Source organism: Anarhichas minor, unplaced genomic scaffold (assembly GCF_050575085.1).
Source record: "Anarhichas minor isolate MPS153535 unplaced genomic scaffold, ASM5057508v1 ptg000058l, whole genome shotgun sequence".
NCBI lineage: Eukaryota > Metazoa > Chordata > Actinopteri > Perciformes > Anarhichadidae > Anarhichas > Anarhichas minor.
The window spans coordinates 7308567-7323685 of record NW_027466504.1 but is presented as its reverse complement, the minus strand read 5'-3'; the positions used below and the strand labels follow the sequence as shown (position 1 = coordinate 7323685).

The following is a 15119-nucleotide window of genomic DNA, read 5'->3' as shown; positions in this document are numbered from 1 at the left end:
CTCTCAAAATACCAAACCACGACGATGAATGAATCACACGTCTTCGTGTCTGATACACATCTCCAACGACAAAAAGGAACCCGTACTGTCAGCAGAGTTTAGTACAGTAAGCCACAAATAGCTGACACAGCTGTAAAAAGTTTCCCTCCGTTTGTCACGTAGACCTCAACCACCATCTATGTCCACATTGTGGATGAGAACGATAACGCCCCAGAGTTTCCTGAGGAGGAGTACGTCACGGTGCTGAGCGAGGGACCAGACACAGTGGGCGCCACCATCGCCACAGTAACGGCCATCGACCCAGATGAGGGTCTGAACGGCACCTTGCGATATGCCATCGCTCAAGGAAACCTGATCCAGACCTTCCATATAAACAGCATCACGGTAAGACATGGTGAATGTTATGCTGTCGTGTTACCTCTGCAGAAACATCCATGTATTAACCTGCTGTGTGTGATGCGTATGTGTGTGTGTGTGTGTGTGTATTTAGGGGAGAATTACAGCCGTGAAGGAGCTGGACTACGAGATCAGCAAAGGACACTACGCACTGGTCGTCACGGCCACGGACCAGTGTCCAAAGCCTGCTCTTCGCTTGACATCCAGCACAACAGTAATTATGCAAATGAGACGCACTCTTTTATTCTGATGACTGAAATTAAACATTTTAGAGCTGAAACAATTATTGATAAATTAAGTAGAGAAGATCAAAAGAAAATCAATTCTCAATTTTGATCCTCCAATGTGAAGATTTGCTGTTTTTATCTATTTTACATATTTGTAAATAATTTTGACCATTGGACTATTGGCCAAGACGAACAACACGAAGACATCAACTTGGTTTTTGGTTTCTTCGAATGTTTCGCTTGCTGATACCAGAATAAAGCGCATTGCAGTAGTAGAGTCTCAAGCAGATAAAAGCATGAACGACTCTCTCCAGGTCTGTAAATAAAGATGAAATGCAGAAACTTGATGATTAAAAACACCCAAATCCATCCTTACACATGAAGATTTGCATCAGAATATCAAGACACAAGGACCCAAAAGTTTAAATTCAATGTCCAATTTAAAGTTACTGTGAGGAACTTTTACATGGTTACTGATGCCTCTGTATGACCTGAAAGCTGCATGTGGAAATCCACAAGACTGTGGAGTTGGCTACCTTTTGCTGTTCATCCTATTTCTGCCATTCACAGTGTACATGTCACAGTCACCTATCTCAAAACGGATGTTGAAAGTCCCTCTCCCTCCCTCCTTCCTTTAGGTGCTGGTAAATGTCCTAGATGTGAACGATGTGACACCCACTTTTCCCAGAGCCTTTGAGGGACCCTTCGAGGTGACTGAGGGCCAGCCAGGACCCCGGGTCTGGACTCTCAGAGCCAGTGATGTAGACTCTGGCCCCAACGGCAAAGTGGAGTACAGCATCACCGGTGGAGATCCCCAGAGTTAGTACCGGATTCTTCTGTAGAAGAGAGTGATCTGCTATTAAATCCTCACTGTGGGTCTCTGAGCCTTTTGTCTCTGTCTCTCTGTCAGATGAGTTCATGGTTTCTCCAGTGGAGGGCGAGCTGCGGGTGAGGAAGGACGTAGAGCTGGACAGAGAAACAACAGCCTTCTATAACATCACTGTCACAGCCCGAGACCTGGGCACCCCGTCTCGCAACAGCTCGGTGGGCCTTTATTACATAAACACACACGCACTGCTGGCAGCCACATACTCTCACCATATCCTCTTGAACAATTATGATCTTGCAAGCTTCCCTTCTGTTAAACACACATTACATCTGAAAAAGCACATTTGGTCTATGAATGCTGTGAAATTTAAAATCTCCAGTAAATGTTTGGGACAGATTAACACATAAGCAACTGTTTTAAAAACATGTTTCATGTTATAACAGCTGCTTAGTGAACCTTTGTGATGGGTCTAGGAGGAGTTGTGTGGCACAGTATCTTCTCAACATCATTTGTAGACAGACAATCTAAATATGAGTGACTGTGAACAGGCATGAGTTTGAGGTTTTGTCTTTGTCCTGGCGTGTTTCCTTCAGGTGGTGGTGGGGGTCAATGTCCGAGACATCAACGACAACGACCCAGTCCTCCTGAACCTGCCGTACAACACAAACGTGAGTGAAGGCGCCACCATACACACCTCTGTGGCCCGGGTCCAAGCGCGAGATGCAGACAGCGGACGGAACGCGTTGCTAACTTACAACATCACCGCTGGCAACCAGGATGGAGCCTTCTACATCAACGACACGGTGAGATAACAGATAACAGGCAGGAATCTTTTCGGGCAACAAAACACTGAATTTCAGTCACTCTTTAAGTTGAAAAATCTGACTCTGACTGATGTGGTGACAGTGGAGCAGGTGGTTGAAAAAAGGGAAGCATGGGGGAAGAAGTGTGAATCTTGTGACTAACTGCTCCCAGATTTGATCACGTCAAGTAAGACTTGGTCCAGATGTTTCATCCACAGTCTGCACTTAAGGCTTGTACAGCCCTGCTACAGATATGTTTACAGAGCATACAAATACACGTCCTTTAGAGAAGGATAGGTGAAAAGACATATACTGTGGTAGCACAACGGTGTAATATAACATACTGTTGTATCAAGAGTGAATCTCTGAACACGCTCTTCCTCTCTGTGTCTGTCAGACAGGTGTGGTGCAGGTGAACAGACCACTGGACAGAGAGCGAGTGGCTGAGTACACACTGACCATCACCGTCAAAGACAACCCCGAGAACCCCCGCATCGCTCGCAGGGTAATCCCACCCCACCTCTGCACACACACGTTTCCACATTGGCATTTTCACAAAGAGACCACTGAAACAACCAGAGACCACCGCCACTGACGCAAAACCTTGTGTCTTTTAAAGTCAGCTTTGGAGGAATTCATAAAAACAGGCAATCCTGAACTTTTAGGTGCTCGGTGGCAGCCGCGAATGGCAATGAAATGAAACGATTTGGATTCAAAGACCTTAGACCAAAGAGAATCTCTTGCACACTAATAACTTAAGAACATGAGAACCACCCAATCTGCAGTTGCAAGGTGTTCATTGTTATAAAAAACAATGTGGCCTGCTTTAAATGTTGCCTCTGTGGCGGAGGTGAGAAACTGTTCTAAGCCGGAGCTGCAAAATAACAGCTGCAACCACCAGCAGCCTGTTGGTGGTTGCACGGTACAACAACTGCAACACCTTTCTATTCTGACTACACTAAAACATCAGAGTGCTTTTTATCAATTTCCCTCTTTGAGGGCTGATTAATGTATTTTTCTCTCCTCCCTCTTTTTCTTGTCTTTACCACATAATCCTCTGCTCTTTGTAATTGTTTATTTCTCCCCCGTCTGTCCCACACCACCAGGATTCAGACATCTTAGTGATCACCATTCTGGATGAGAATGACAACAGGCCGATATTCACCAGGACCAGCTACAGGGCAGAGATCACAGAGAACTCTGAAGCAGGTAGCACTCACGCTGGTGTGTTTATCTCTCTGTTTTCCCTCGAGTGGGGGAAATCTGCAGCACAGGGCATTGTGCCAAAACACTGTCTGTAACACTGTCTCACCCACTTCCTGACTTTGTTGACATACGGCTTATATTCAGTGATGCTTTTTGACACATCTTTGAAAGTTAGAGGTGAGATAGAAGGACTGACAACTTTATAATCACAATTGATTTGTTCAACGTTTTACCATCTCTTGGCTATTATCAAAGAAACGTGCGATCACCAAGTGAAACAGGCTTGCTGATGTAGTGTAAACATTCTAACCTGACTGTGATCATTTTACTTCTTCTTTGTCCTTTTAGGTAGTACTGTAACAGTGTTAAATGGGCCAGTTCTGGCTGAGGATAAGGACATCGGACCCAATGCTGTGGCGAAGTACCGCCTGCTGGGAGCCAGGGTGGACCTCTTTACTGTGGATGCCAACTCTGGTAACATTATAACTCCTCAGCAAGTAGACAGACAGAGAAATTTTAAAAAGTGCAATGCAATTGTTAAAGTCTCTGCATCTCCCTCTAGGTGTGATACGTGTGCGTCAGGGGGCGAAGTTGGACCGCGAGGCATTTCAGGAGCCTCGGGTAGAGCTGTTCCTGGTTGGGGAGGACATAGGCGGTTTAAACAGCAGTGTCCCTCTCACGGTTACCATCCTGGACCAGAATGACAACCCTCCCGTCTTCAGTCCTTCCAGCTTCAGCGTTCGACTCCCTGAGAACAGCCCCTCTGGTGTGTAGATTGGCTTGTGGGGGTTACCCTAACCCTTGGGCAATGGACTGGTCACAAGAATACAAATGTGCATGTGTTTGTGTCCTTTGTCTCTTCCAGGTGTGGTGGTGACTCAGCTGTCCGCCACTGACGCCGATTCTGGCTCTAATGGCTGGCTGATGTATCGGCTGGAAAGCGGTGCTCAGGACCGCTTCGTGGTGGACCCGCTCTCTGGTGCGGTCCTAGTGGGCAACACCACCCTCGATAGAGAAGAGCGTGGGTCCTACCGCCTGGTCGTCATGGCAACTGATCGTGGCACACCCCCCATGTCGAGCACAGCCACCCTGACAGTCATTCTGGATGACGTCAACGACTCCCGACCCCGTTTTATAGAGCCAGTAACCATGATAAACGTCAATGAGTCCACCCCGCCGGGTATGGTGGTGACCACGCTGACCGCTGAGGACCCGGATCTGCATCCCCGGCTGGAGTATTACATCATCTCAGTGGAGGCAAAGGATGATGGGAACAAACCAGTGGATGGGCTGCAGGAGTCCTTTGGCATTGATCTACACACTGGTGAGACATGGTGCAACCAAATTCAGGTTCTTGATCGACAAAGATTAATTTTGACGGATGATGATAATTAGCCATTATACTGAAAATACTGGGTCTAACTTTTGGGAAAATAATCAAATGTGTTTTGGTGAATTTTCAGGTGCAGTGTTTGTACGCAACCCGCTCAACAGAGAGCTGGTAGCTACATTTGAGATCATCGTGTCTGTCCATGACAACGCCAGTGAAGTTATTGACAAGTCAGGAAGTGTTCCCAACGGTGAGTCCGTTTCCATGAAACTCATCTTCAGTTTTATACATTCAGTAAGTTATCATCACTCCCTTATCATTATGACTCCTCCTCTACAGCGAGACTAACCATAAACGTGTTGGATGTAAATGACAATGCCCCTCGTTTCCGGCCCTTCGGAGTGTCCAACTTCACAGAGAAGATTTTAGAAGGAGCTCAGCCGGGCACAACGCTGCTATCAGTATCAGCTGTAGACCCCGATAAAGGTCCCAACGGCCAGGTCATCTACCAGCTGCTCCACCTGCCCCGAGGGGGATACGTTAGACTGGAGGACCCTTCTACTGGTAAGACCACCAGCACCACCTCATCAAGCTGCAGTAGGCAAATCATGCAAATTTAGAATATTATTATAGGCCAGATGAATCCTAACTGTAACTATCATGTGTGACAAATGTCCCAGGTAAGATTGTAGCCAACCAGACGGTGGATTTCGAGCAGGTGCAGTGGCTGAATTTCACGATTCGGGCACAGGACCATGGCACTCCTCCCAGGATAGCTGAGCTGCCAGTTTATCTGCGGATAGTGGACGTGAATGACAACAACCCTTTCTTCCTCCAACCCTCATATCAGGTACTGAACAGAATAAGAAACACATTGCACCCACCAAAGCAGAAATGAAGAATGCTGTTAAACAAAGGATAAAAGGATTGATCATTTCAGTATTTTTGAGTGGCTACTTCTGTAACTTCAGATATAATGTATATGTAGTTATTTTGACCATGCCCATTGTTTGTGTGGCATTCACTCACTTTTGCGAGTTAATTTTCGTATTTCGTTTCGTTTTTTTAATGTAAAATTGTCATATTGTGAGTTGAGTCATATCTTGGTATTTAAACAGCACAACTCCAAACTCGATATCCGCTGTATGTGTCTTTACCCGTGTTTGTAGGAGCCTGTGTTCGAGAACGTGGACCTGGGCACCATCATAGTTCGTGTCAAGGCTACAGATGGCGACTCTGGCCTCTTTGCCGTCATTGAGTACAGCCTGGTAGACGGGGAGGGCAAGTTTGGCATCAGACCATCCACTGTGAGTTAACCTGTACACTAAGCACATCAGCCATCACAACTACGCCCTACTCCCTATCAGGGTGTCAACATTGAACGTCATCCTGTTTGGAAACAAAGGTTTTAAAGAAAGCGTGCTAAAGATGACCTATTTGACCTCCATTTCTGTCATAAATGGATGTCTTGATTCAACCACCGCTCGCAGTCAGCCTGTACTTCCTTCCTAATCATTCTCTCTCCCCCGTGTCAGGGAGAGATCTACATCCTTTCTCCTCTGGACAGGGAGACAAAGGATCACTACACTTTAACCGCTGTTGCCCGTGACAACCCTGGCGGCAGCTCCAACAACAGACGAGAGAACTCGATCCAGGTAGAGATCACCGGCTGGAACGACACGTATAAACACCAAATACCATCTTTATTAACACTTTTACTGAATGAGAAGCAGGGATATGACACGTAGAACGTGGCACATAGTTTAAACTTAAGTCATCTGTAAGTTGTGTTGCTGAAGTACAATCAAGTATATTTTGCTGATTCATTTATTCGAGCAAATACTTAATCAGGAAGTGATTAGGGCGCAACAACACTACGTTCTTAAGGCCGATACTTATCAGCTGATTTTTATTTTAGGAAAATAATAATAATTAATTTGGTTATTTGCTTGTATTTGGGAAAATATAAAGTTGTCAGTGCTCTCTGTTATATATATATATATATATATATATATATATATATATATATATATATATATATATATATATATATATATATATATATATATATATATATATATATATATATATTGTATTGGTATACCAAAATACATTAACAAAATGTGAGGAGCTGAAACGTGCCGATGTACGAGTCGGGCTCTACGTGACCTTGAATTAAACCTTGTAGCAGGAATATTGTTAACATCTGCCTGTTGGTGCTTGTCAGGTCCTGGTGACCGTCCTTGACGTCAACGATTATCGGCCACGCTTTACGGAGCGTGTGTTCAACACCAGCGTGTTTGAGAATGAGCCCAGTGGAACGTCTGTGATCACAGTGAGGGCTAACGACCTGGATGAAGGAGAAAATGGAGCGGTACTCTACAGCCTGCTGGGACTCCATTCAGGTATGAATATACTAATAAAAGCCTCAGGTCACCTCACTAAATATTCTGAATCAAAGTATAATTGTTCATATCTATTCCTGGTCTTGTTAGATGCGTTCTCCCTGGATCCAAACACAGGGCTGGTGCGCTCTCGCCGCCTGCTTCAGTCCTCTGAACATTTCAACCTGACTGTGGTGGCTACAGACCAGGGGCGTCCTCCCCTGTGGAGCACTGCAGACCTGATCATTACGGTCATAGACGTCAATGACAACAGACCGTTGTTTGTCAGGCCTGCCAATGGAACCATCATTCATATCTCAGAGGTATCTGTATTCACACTGCATGTACTGTTGTCTTCTTCTGAAGAAGTCTGATTTCTAGGTCAAACGTTCTCTCCGGATGCTTAAATTGTAGATACGGAGTTTCTGGATTCAGATACTCTCATTTATTAACATTCACAATCTGCACAACATCTGCCTCACTGTGTGTGACTCATTGCAATACATTTTGACAGCAAGGAGTGCTGTGGTGCTAAGGAAATGAGTCGGTGGCTCACTGCGATTAATTAAATGAAACTTTTACCAGAAACGGTACATTTCATAATGAAAACGACGATGTATGTATTTAATGTGGATTCGTCACATCTGGCCGATACTCACTCAGCTCCATAAAGTCAGCACCGGGGCCGTACTGGCATATTGGATTAGATGTTGTAATAAAGAAGTGTATCGAAAAAAACACAAAAAAAAAATCAACAAAGCTCTTGTGTTCCAGTTCCACTGCTGTTTATTTCAGAACCAAATGGACAGACAAAGTTGGTGACCTTTAAGATACAAGTTGAGAGGTTCACACAAGCATATACTGACAGCGTTTGCCCTCCATGCAGGAGCAGCCCCCAGGCCTGCCGGTGTATGAGGTGCATGCGACGGACTCTGACGAGGGGGTGAATGGAGAGGTCCGCTATGGCTTCCTGCAGACCGGAGCAGGTAACAGAGACTGGGAAAACTTCCACATCGACGCCATGTCCGGAGTCATCATAACTACTGTGAAACTGGACCGGGAAAAACAGGCCCTCCACAGCGTGAGTCAACTGTGTGTGTGCGCAGTTAATGCACTTGTGTGTTTCTTGGTGTGTATGTTTCTAACTGAGTGCAAACGACTCTCTCAGCTTATCGTTGTGGCCCGCGACATGGGCCAGCCAGTGCCTTACGAGACCACACAGCCTCTGCAGGTGGCGCTGTTGGACATTGACGACAATGAACCCGTCTTCCTTAAACCGCCGGTGAGTATGAAGCTCTCCGAGTACGCCCTAATGTCTGCACATGGTGCATCTGTACAAGGAGCTGCTATTTGACGGTTTGTCAAAGTCTTTCCCCTTTGGTCTGTTTGTGTGTGTGCACCTCAGCGTGGCAGCTTGCCTTACCAGAGGCTGGCAGTGCCTGAGCACTCCCCTCCAGGTACTGTGGTGGGGAACACAACCAGAGCGATGGACGCAGACGAGGGCTCCAATGCCATCGTCTACTACTTTATTGCAGGTGATGAGGTGTCCTACAGACACTGCAGCAATAAGTTTGATTTTAATGTCCATGTTAAAACTGTAGATTTCCCCCATGAGTGAAATTCTTTATGTTAACCTTGATACAGATCAAGCTACATTAGCGGATACAGAGTTTTTCTTGTATCCATTGTGTGTTCAGATGAAAGTCCTCTTACTTCAAAAGCCCAGGAATAATGAGGACATTTGCATGGATCCATCCGTCTTTCTTTTCTATTTCAAGCCGATTCCTTCAGGGCGTTAGGTGACTGAACACAAGTGCTTTCCATCTCTTCCTGCAGGAGGAAACAGTGATGGAAACTTTGGCTTGAGTCTAGATGGAGAGCTGAAGTTGCTTAAGGACCTGGACCGTGAGGAGATCCCGGTCTACTCAATCATCATCAAGGCTTCCAGCAACAGGAGCTGGACTCCTCCCAGGGGTCAGAGGGCAGCCCGGGCCAAAGCCCTGGACCCTGCCAGTGACCCCAGCCTGCTGGAAGTCCGCATTGACCTGGAAGACATCAATGACCAGAAACCACGCTTCATTAAGGCGGAGTACACTGCAGGTAGTCTGCAGTCTGGTACACGCACTGAATGTGCATGCTGGTCTATGTAAAAGCATCAACACCTTCCCTCTCTGCTTTCAGGAGTTGCAGCAAATGCCAAAGTGGGCTCGGACCTGATCAAGGTCGTGGCCATAGATAATGACATCGGCAACAACAGCTTGGTTCAATACCATATTGTTACAATCCGCTATTTCCAGTCACAGAGCAATGGCAGTGAGGACGTTGGCAGCATCTTCATCATCGGTGAGCTTCCTCATGAACAATATTCAGGCGGCTTTAAACATTGACACACACCTTAGACATTGCCTGTTTAGTTCAAGATATTGTCAAGATCTACCCGCCAACTACCTGCATTGAGTTTAATGTAACAACAAGGACTGAAAATGATCTGGCACAAGTTGTATTTCGGGGACATGAAATATACACAAGGCACCAAATCCCATGAAAGGCCGAAAACCAACAATACTGTCTCAATACTTTCTGGAGGAATAAGTTTATATCAGGGAATACTTGTTGGTAGGATGACGTAATCGTTGCTTTGTGAGTGATTGACGATAAGAAAATATGGAATATCACCAGACTTATTTTATTTTTTTATGATCAATATCATGAACTGCGTTTGAATCAGAATTGAATGCATCTTGTTGGACTAGGGCAGTCAAAATGACCTGAGTCTCACACTTCCTGTAGTTGTGTATTTGCTTCCTGCAGACAGTTCTTCTCATCTTCTCGTGCATACTGTTCAAAATCTCCCGGACAGGGAAGGTTCCTTATACCAGTGCGGGTCCCATATGTTTATAGTTAATTTCTTATTTCAGAAGGACATTCTATCCCATTATCTCCACAGGTTTGACAGATGGTGTCATCCGAACATATGACCTCTTCACCGCCTACAGTCCGGGCTACTTCCAGCTCGAGATTTTGGCGTGTGATTTCGCCGGACACAGTACAACCACCAACGTGAACATCTACATTCTCCGGGATGACCAGAGGGTCAAGATAGTCTTCAATGAGATCCCTGATTTGGTCCGCGAAAACCAGGAAGATTTCGTCAACCTGCTGTCCAACATTACTGGAGCCATTGTCAACTTGGATGATATACAGGTGAGGCATTTTCTTTAATGGAAATGGTCTTTTGTTATGTGACTTTTAAATTTGTGGTGTGTGTGTAAATATTCAAAATCTTTGTCTCACTCGTCTTTTGTGCAGTTCCATGTGGACAAGAAGGGCAGGGTCAGTTATGATCAGACAGACATGCTCATTCACGTCGTCAACAATCAGAGCAACACCATCCTAGACGTTGCCAGGTATACCTTCCTGAATTAAATGAATCTTTCACTCCAATGCTGCATGGTGGCACTGTTCTACACATACTGTAGGAGTTTACCTGGGTCCTGGTGTTTTGTGCTTTGCAGGGTAATTCAGATGATAGATGAGAACAAGGAGCAGCTGAGGAACCTGTTCAGGAAACACACCGTCGTGGACGTTCAGCCTGCTGTCAGTGACAAACTGCCCGACGACATCACCACACTACAGGTCTGCGAGGCCTCCAGACACCCACAGGCCGTTGCAGATGTTTTGTCTCTTGGTGCCTTTAACGTTCTTTTTCCCCTCTCACAGCTAGTCATCATCATCCTGGCTGTGCTGCTGTGCTCGGCAGGAATTCTGTTTGTCACAATGAACTGGCATTATCACAGAGTGTAAGAACCCTTCAGCAATTTTGCATTGACTTGGATTTATTTTGAATGTTTCAGTCGACGGAGTCAGTCATGGACCCTGTTTCTATGCTGTCAGTCTGAGCAGCGACATCAACATGTTTACCTTCTCATGACACGTGCCTCTTCCTGTGTTGCAGACACCAGAGGAAGCTGAAAGCCATCGTTGCAGGATCAGCAGGTGAGAAGCAGCTTCATTGAGGGGGACGGTCCCGCCACCTGTTAACTTCAGGATGTGGCTTTTATGGCTGTTAATGCCTGTAAATGTAGAGTTCAACATGTCGGTTTAGTTTAGTTTTTTTTTTTTTTAAATGATCTGTCCTCTACCATCCAGGGAACCCGGGTCTAATGGATATCCTGGACATGCCCAACACTAACAAGTACTCTTTTGAGGGGTGAGATAAAAGATTCTGGAATTGCTTAAAAGGAATTCACACCGAATACCACTTTGTGTTGTTATTATGCAAACTATAGTTTTTATCAAAAATGTCCCACTGTATTTTTTCAGTAGTTGTGAGTTAGTTATAAAGATCAAGGACACACTTTTCTTTAGCCAGGTTAACTGTTCACATTATTTATGCTAAGCCATATTCAGCATACAGACATGAGAGTGGTACTGATCTTCTCGGCAAGAAAGCGAATAAGCATGTTTCCCAAAATGTCACACTATCCCTTTAAGTTGAGTGATTTTTTTTTTTTTGTAGCTAGTCATACTTCCGTTGCATGTCGTACATGATGTGGGTAATGCTGTTTGCCCTCTGCAGGGCTAATCCGGTGTGGCTGGACCCATTCTGTCGCAACCTGGAGCTGGCTGCTCAGGCTGACCACGAGGACGACCTGCCTGAGAACCTCAGTGAGATAACTGACCTGTGGAACAGCCCTGCACGCACTCATGTCAGTACCAGCATCTATCTGAGCTCATTCATATTTTCCAACAAATCCCTGAGGAGCTAAATAGATTTTATTTTGCTCCATTCTTTAATGCTGAGAAGGTAGAGAGTAAAGTCATAATTCTCAACATTACACAAGTTTATTTTCTTTTACCAAGTCATTGTCGTCAGTTAACCGCATTTCACAGCTCAACATTTTTAAGTAAGCGTGTGTGTGTGTGTGTGTGTGTGCGTGTGTGTGTGTGTGTGTGTGTGTCATCCCCACAGGGCACATTTGGTCGAGAGCCTCAAGCGAAGCCTGAGGATGATCGTTACTTGAGGGCAGCCATTCAGGAGTACGACAACATTGCTAAACTGGGCCAGATTATGAGGGAAGGGCCTATCAAGGTAAGACACCTGTATGTCAGATTATCCAGGCAGACACACTCACATGAAGACGTCCAAATCCAAAAGCCTCTTTTGCGCCGGTCCTTCCATCCTTCCCAAAAATCATTGAGGGACAGCTCCTAAGACCTCCTCCAGTACGTCCTGAGAAGAAAACAAAGAGAGAGACGCCAAGGACTCAAAGATGGTCCTGCTGTGGATTCTCATTTCTGATTTCTGTGACAGTGAGGGTGTGTAAGGAGGATGGTGTTACAGACTGTGTTTGATCCTAACTGCCGTCCTGTCAGGGTTCCCTGCTCAATGTGGTCCTGGACGACTACCTGAGGCTGAAAACGCTCTTTGCAGCACGACTCGTCACAGTGTCCACCAGTCAGGGAGATCAGTCGTCAGTCACTGAGGTGGGCTAGGAAAAACTGGTGGTCTAACACCGCCGGAGAGTGGTCTTGCATTCCTGTGATTTCCCATTCTGACGCTTGCTGCTCTGACTTGGCACCTAGTCACTACTTCTGCTGTCTTTGCTACCTTGAGCCAGACTTTGGGTCCAATAGAGTAACCCAGGACTGGAATTCAATTTATTCTTCTCCGCTGTTCTATTGTTTCACTACTTTTCCAAATTGTTAATGCAAGTGATCTACTGATTTCTCTCCTGAAACGTTTCCTTCCACTGGTCTACCTTTTACCAGCTCTTCCTCAAACATTTCTCTTACAAAGCTGCTTATTGTTGTCAACCTGATGCCTTTGCGATCAGTAGGTTTAAACTCTCCCTCTCCTCTCTTGTCCTCCCCTCGACAGCTGATCCAGAGTGACCTGGACGATGATGAGGACGAGCAACTGGGCATGGGCGGAGGTCGCGGCACAATGCGCTTCAAGCACAAGCTCCCTGTGGAGTTGAAGGGCCCCGAAGGTGTGCACGTGGTCCACGGCAGCACAGGTACCCTCCTGACCTCTGACCTCAACAGCCTGCCAGAGGACGACCAGCGGGCCCTGGCGCGTTCTCTGGAGGCCCTGAACGCTGACGGGGGGCTCTATTCCGAGCGCAACGCCCGCACCGAGTCGGCCAAGTCCACCCCGATGCACCGCCACAAGGACGGGGACACCCTGTCGGGGAGTCCACTGGAGATCACGGAGTTATGACTAGCCGAGGCCTCGCTGGTCTGAGCGCAGCCATGACTCGTGTGTGTCCTTGTGCCTCCACACCGCTGCCCTGACGTGGTTGGGGAGGACTGGAGGAGGAGTGTGTGTAGTCTAGGGTACCTCATCAGTGAGACGGCCTGCAAGAGGACTTACTCACCATCAGGTTGGTTTGAGTTTGGTCTCATGTTGAAGGTGGTCCCACGTTAGGTGCTTCAATCAAAGGTTCATTCAAATGCCCTTAGGAAATGGAAAATCATAAGCAGGAAACTTTTCTTCAGCGAGACAAAACCAACTGGGGTCATCGACTTTCATCTAAAGAGCAAAGTGGAGAAGAGAGACTAAGCCTCCCTGTGGGAGAAGCTTGTTGAACCCTGACCTTATGATCGTCAAAAGGTGCCTCATTATCAGGAACCCTTTTGCAGTCACACCTGGACTGCATACACTCACGCAAATACACACACTCAAAAAAATGAAGCTTGAAACACTCAGACCAGTGGATGGCCATCGATGGGACATTGAGAAAATGACCCAATTACTGTTATCGTGCTCTGATATTGATTTCTTTTTGCAAGACAATGCCATCAGTGTTTGAGGAGTGAGGATGGGACAGTACGACTTTTCTTTTTCAGATATTAGATACATTTTATTGTTGGGAAATTACAGATGGACATTTAATGCAGACAAGAGCACTTCAAATAATTCCCCCAGTGATGCTCACAGAGCGGAGTTTCACCTGACACCAAAATCAAGAGGGGCCTTGGCCATTCTGCAATTGTTTAAATACTGTAGTAGTTTGATAAGTCTTTATTTGGATCCATGGCAAGAAGACAAACCGCTCCAGTCTGCTGGACAGCAGTGAATATTCAGAGCCTGGTCCAGCTCTTCATCTCTAGCTCTTCATGTACACGGAGACGCTTCACCAATGACGATGATGGTGGAAGAAGAATCAAAACGTTGTACGAGACTGGAGCCACATGAAGTCATCAAAAAAAACAACTTTCAATCGTTTATGATAAATTTAATATAAAAGGCAGTTAAAGGCAAGGACTTAAAGATTAGAATTTTAAAAAAATATGAATTATCCAATTTTTATAAACATGAAGATGGCATTGTGCCCACAGACTTTACACTGCCACCTGAGGGACTAAAAAAAAAGTCATGCTCAAAATGAGCTCTTTGCTTTATTTTTTTATTTTATAGAAAAGCTGATGGAATTAAAATATTTTTAAAGGAAAATGCTGACTTACCAAAATAGGTAGGGAATCCTTGTGGATGTGTATATTGTGCTATGGTGACATGTCGTTCTGTTTTCCTTTATATGACAACTGATGCCGTTTCTGATGTGTGGTGTGTTTTTAAGATTTATTTATTTATTTTTTATATTCCCATTTTGTACATTGTTATTTCTTTGTCATTATTGTCACCATTCCTGAGATCTGTGTTGGGAAATGTTGGGTGATCCGTGATAATAAAAGAAATATGCAACGGCCTTTGACCTCTTTCAGTGGGATGATTGGAGAACAACAAGGCACCCGATGCAGCAGAATATTATTTAAATACACAAAGAAAAGACTGGAAACCTGTCCTCACATTTCAATGATGACTCCCGTTATCCTCACAGGAACAGTTTGAACTACGGCTTCACTGGCAATTCAATGACAAACAAACCTGAATGTAGGTATTGCACGCTTGCATGTCTTAATGTAGGATTTCCTTTAACA

General features: G+C 45.4%; 1 protein-coding gene across 3 annotated transcripts in view; it reads left to right on the top strand.

The window, feature by feature from the left end:
- cdh23 (cadherin-related 23) overlaps positions 1–14888 on the top strand; it is a 139168-nt gene extending 124280 nt beyond the window's left edge. For 2 of the 3 annotated variants that reach the window (XM_076076534.1, XM_076076536.1), the window contains 32 exons: positions 163–384; positions 491–610; positions 1262–1442; positions 1534–1667; positions 2046–2255; positions 2653–2760; positions 3362–3464; positions 3810–3935; positions 4024–4227; positions 4327–4785; positions 4925–5041; positions 5131–5355; positions 5472–5641; positions 5961–6098; positions 6327–6446; positions 7019–7196; positions 7287–7498; positions 8062–8256; positions 8344–8457; positions 8581–8710; positions 9012–9275; positions 9357–9518; positions 10123–10379; positions 10485–10582; positions 10691–10811; positions 10896–10975; positions 11131–11171; positions 11325–11385; positions 11755–11884; positions 12148–12267; positions 12552–12662; positions 13057–14888. In XM_076076534.1, coding sequence (XP_075932649.1) covers positions 163–384; positions 491–610; positions 1262–1442; positions 1534–1667; positions 2046–2255; positions 2653–2760; positions 3362–3464; positions 3810–3935; positions 4024–4227; positions 4327–4785; positions 4925–5041; positions 5131–5355; positions 5472–5641; positions 5961–6098; positions 6327–6446; positions 7019–7196; positions 7287–7498; positions 8062–8256; positions 8344–8457; positions 8581–8710; positions 9012–9275; positions 9357–9518; positions 10123–10379; positions 10485–10582; positions 10691–10811; positions 10896–10975; positions 11131–11171; positions 11325–11385; positions 11755–11884; positions 12148–12267; positions 12552–12662; positions 13057–13398 — 5253 coding nt within the window. In that variant the 3' untranslated portion in view covers positions 13399–14888. Of the gene's footprint in view, positions 1–162; positions 385–490; positions 611–1261; positions 1443–1533; positions 1668–2045; positions 2256–2652; positions 2761–3361; positions 3480–3809; positions 3936–4023; positions 4228–4326; positions 4786–4924; positions 5042–5130; positions 5356–5471; positions 5642–5960; positions 6099–6326; positions 6447–7018; positions 7197–7286; positions 7499–8061; positions 8257–8343; positions 8458–8580; positions 8711–9011; positions 9276–9356; positions 9519–10122; positions 10380–10484; positions 10583–10690; positions 10812–10895; positions 10976–11130; positions 11172–11324; positions 11386–11754; positions 11885–12147; positions 12268–12551; positions 12663–13056 lie in introns of all 3 variants that reach the window. The other variant, XM_076076535.1, reaches the window with a different exon arrangement.
- The last annotated feature ends 231 nt before the right edge of the window (positions 14889–15119 follow it).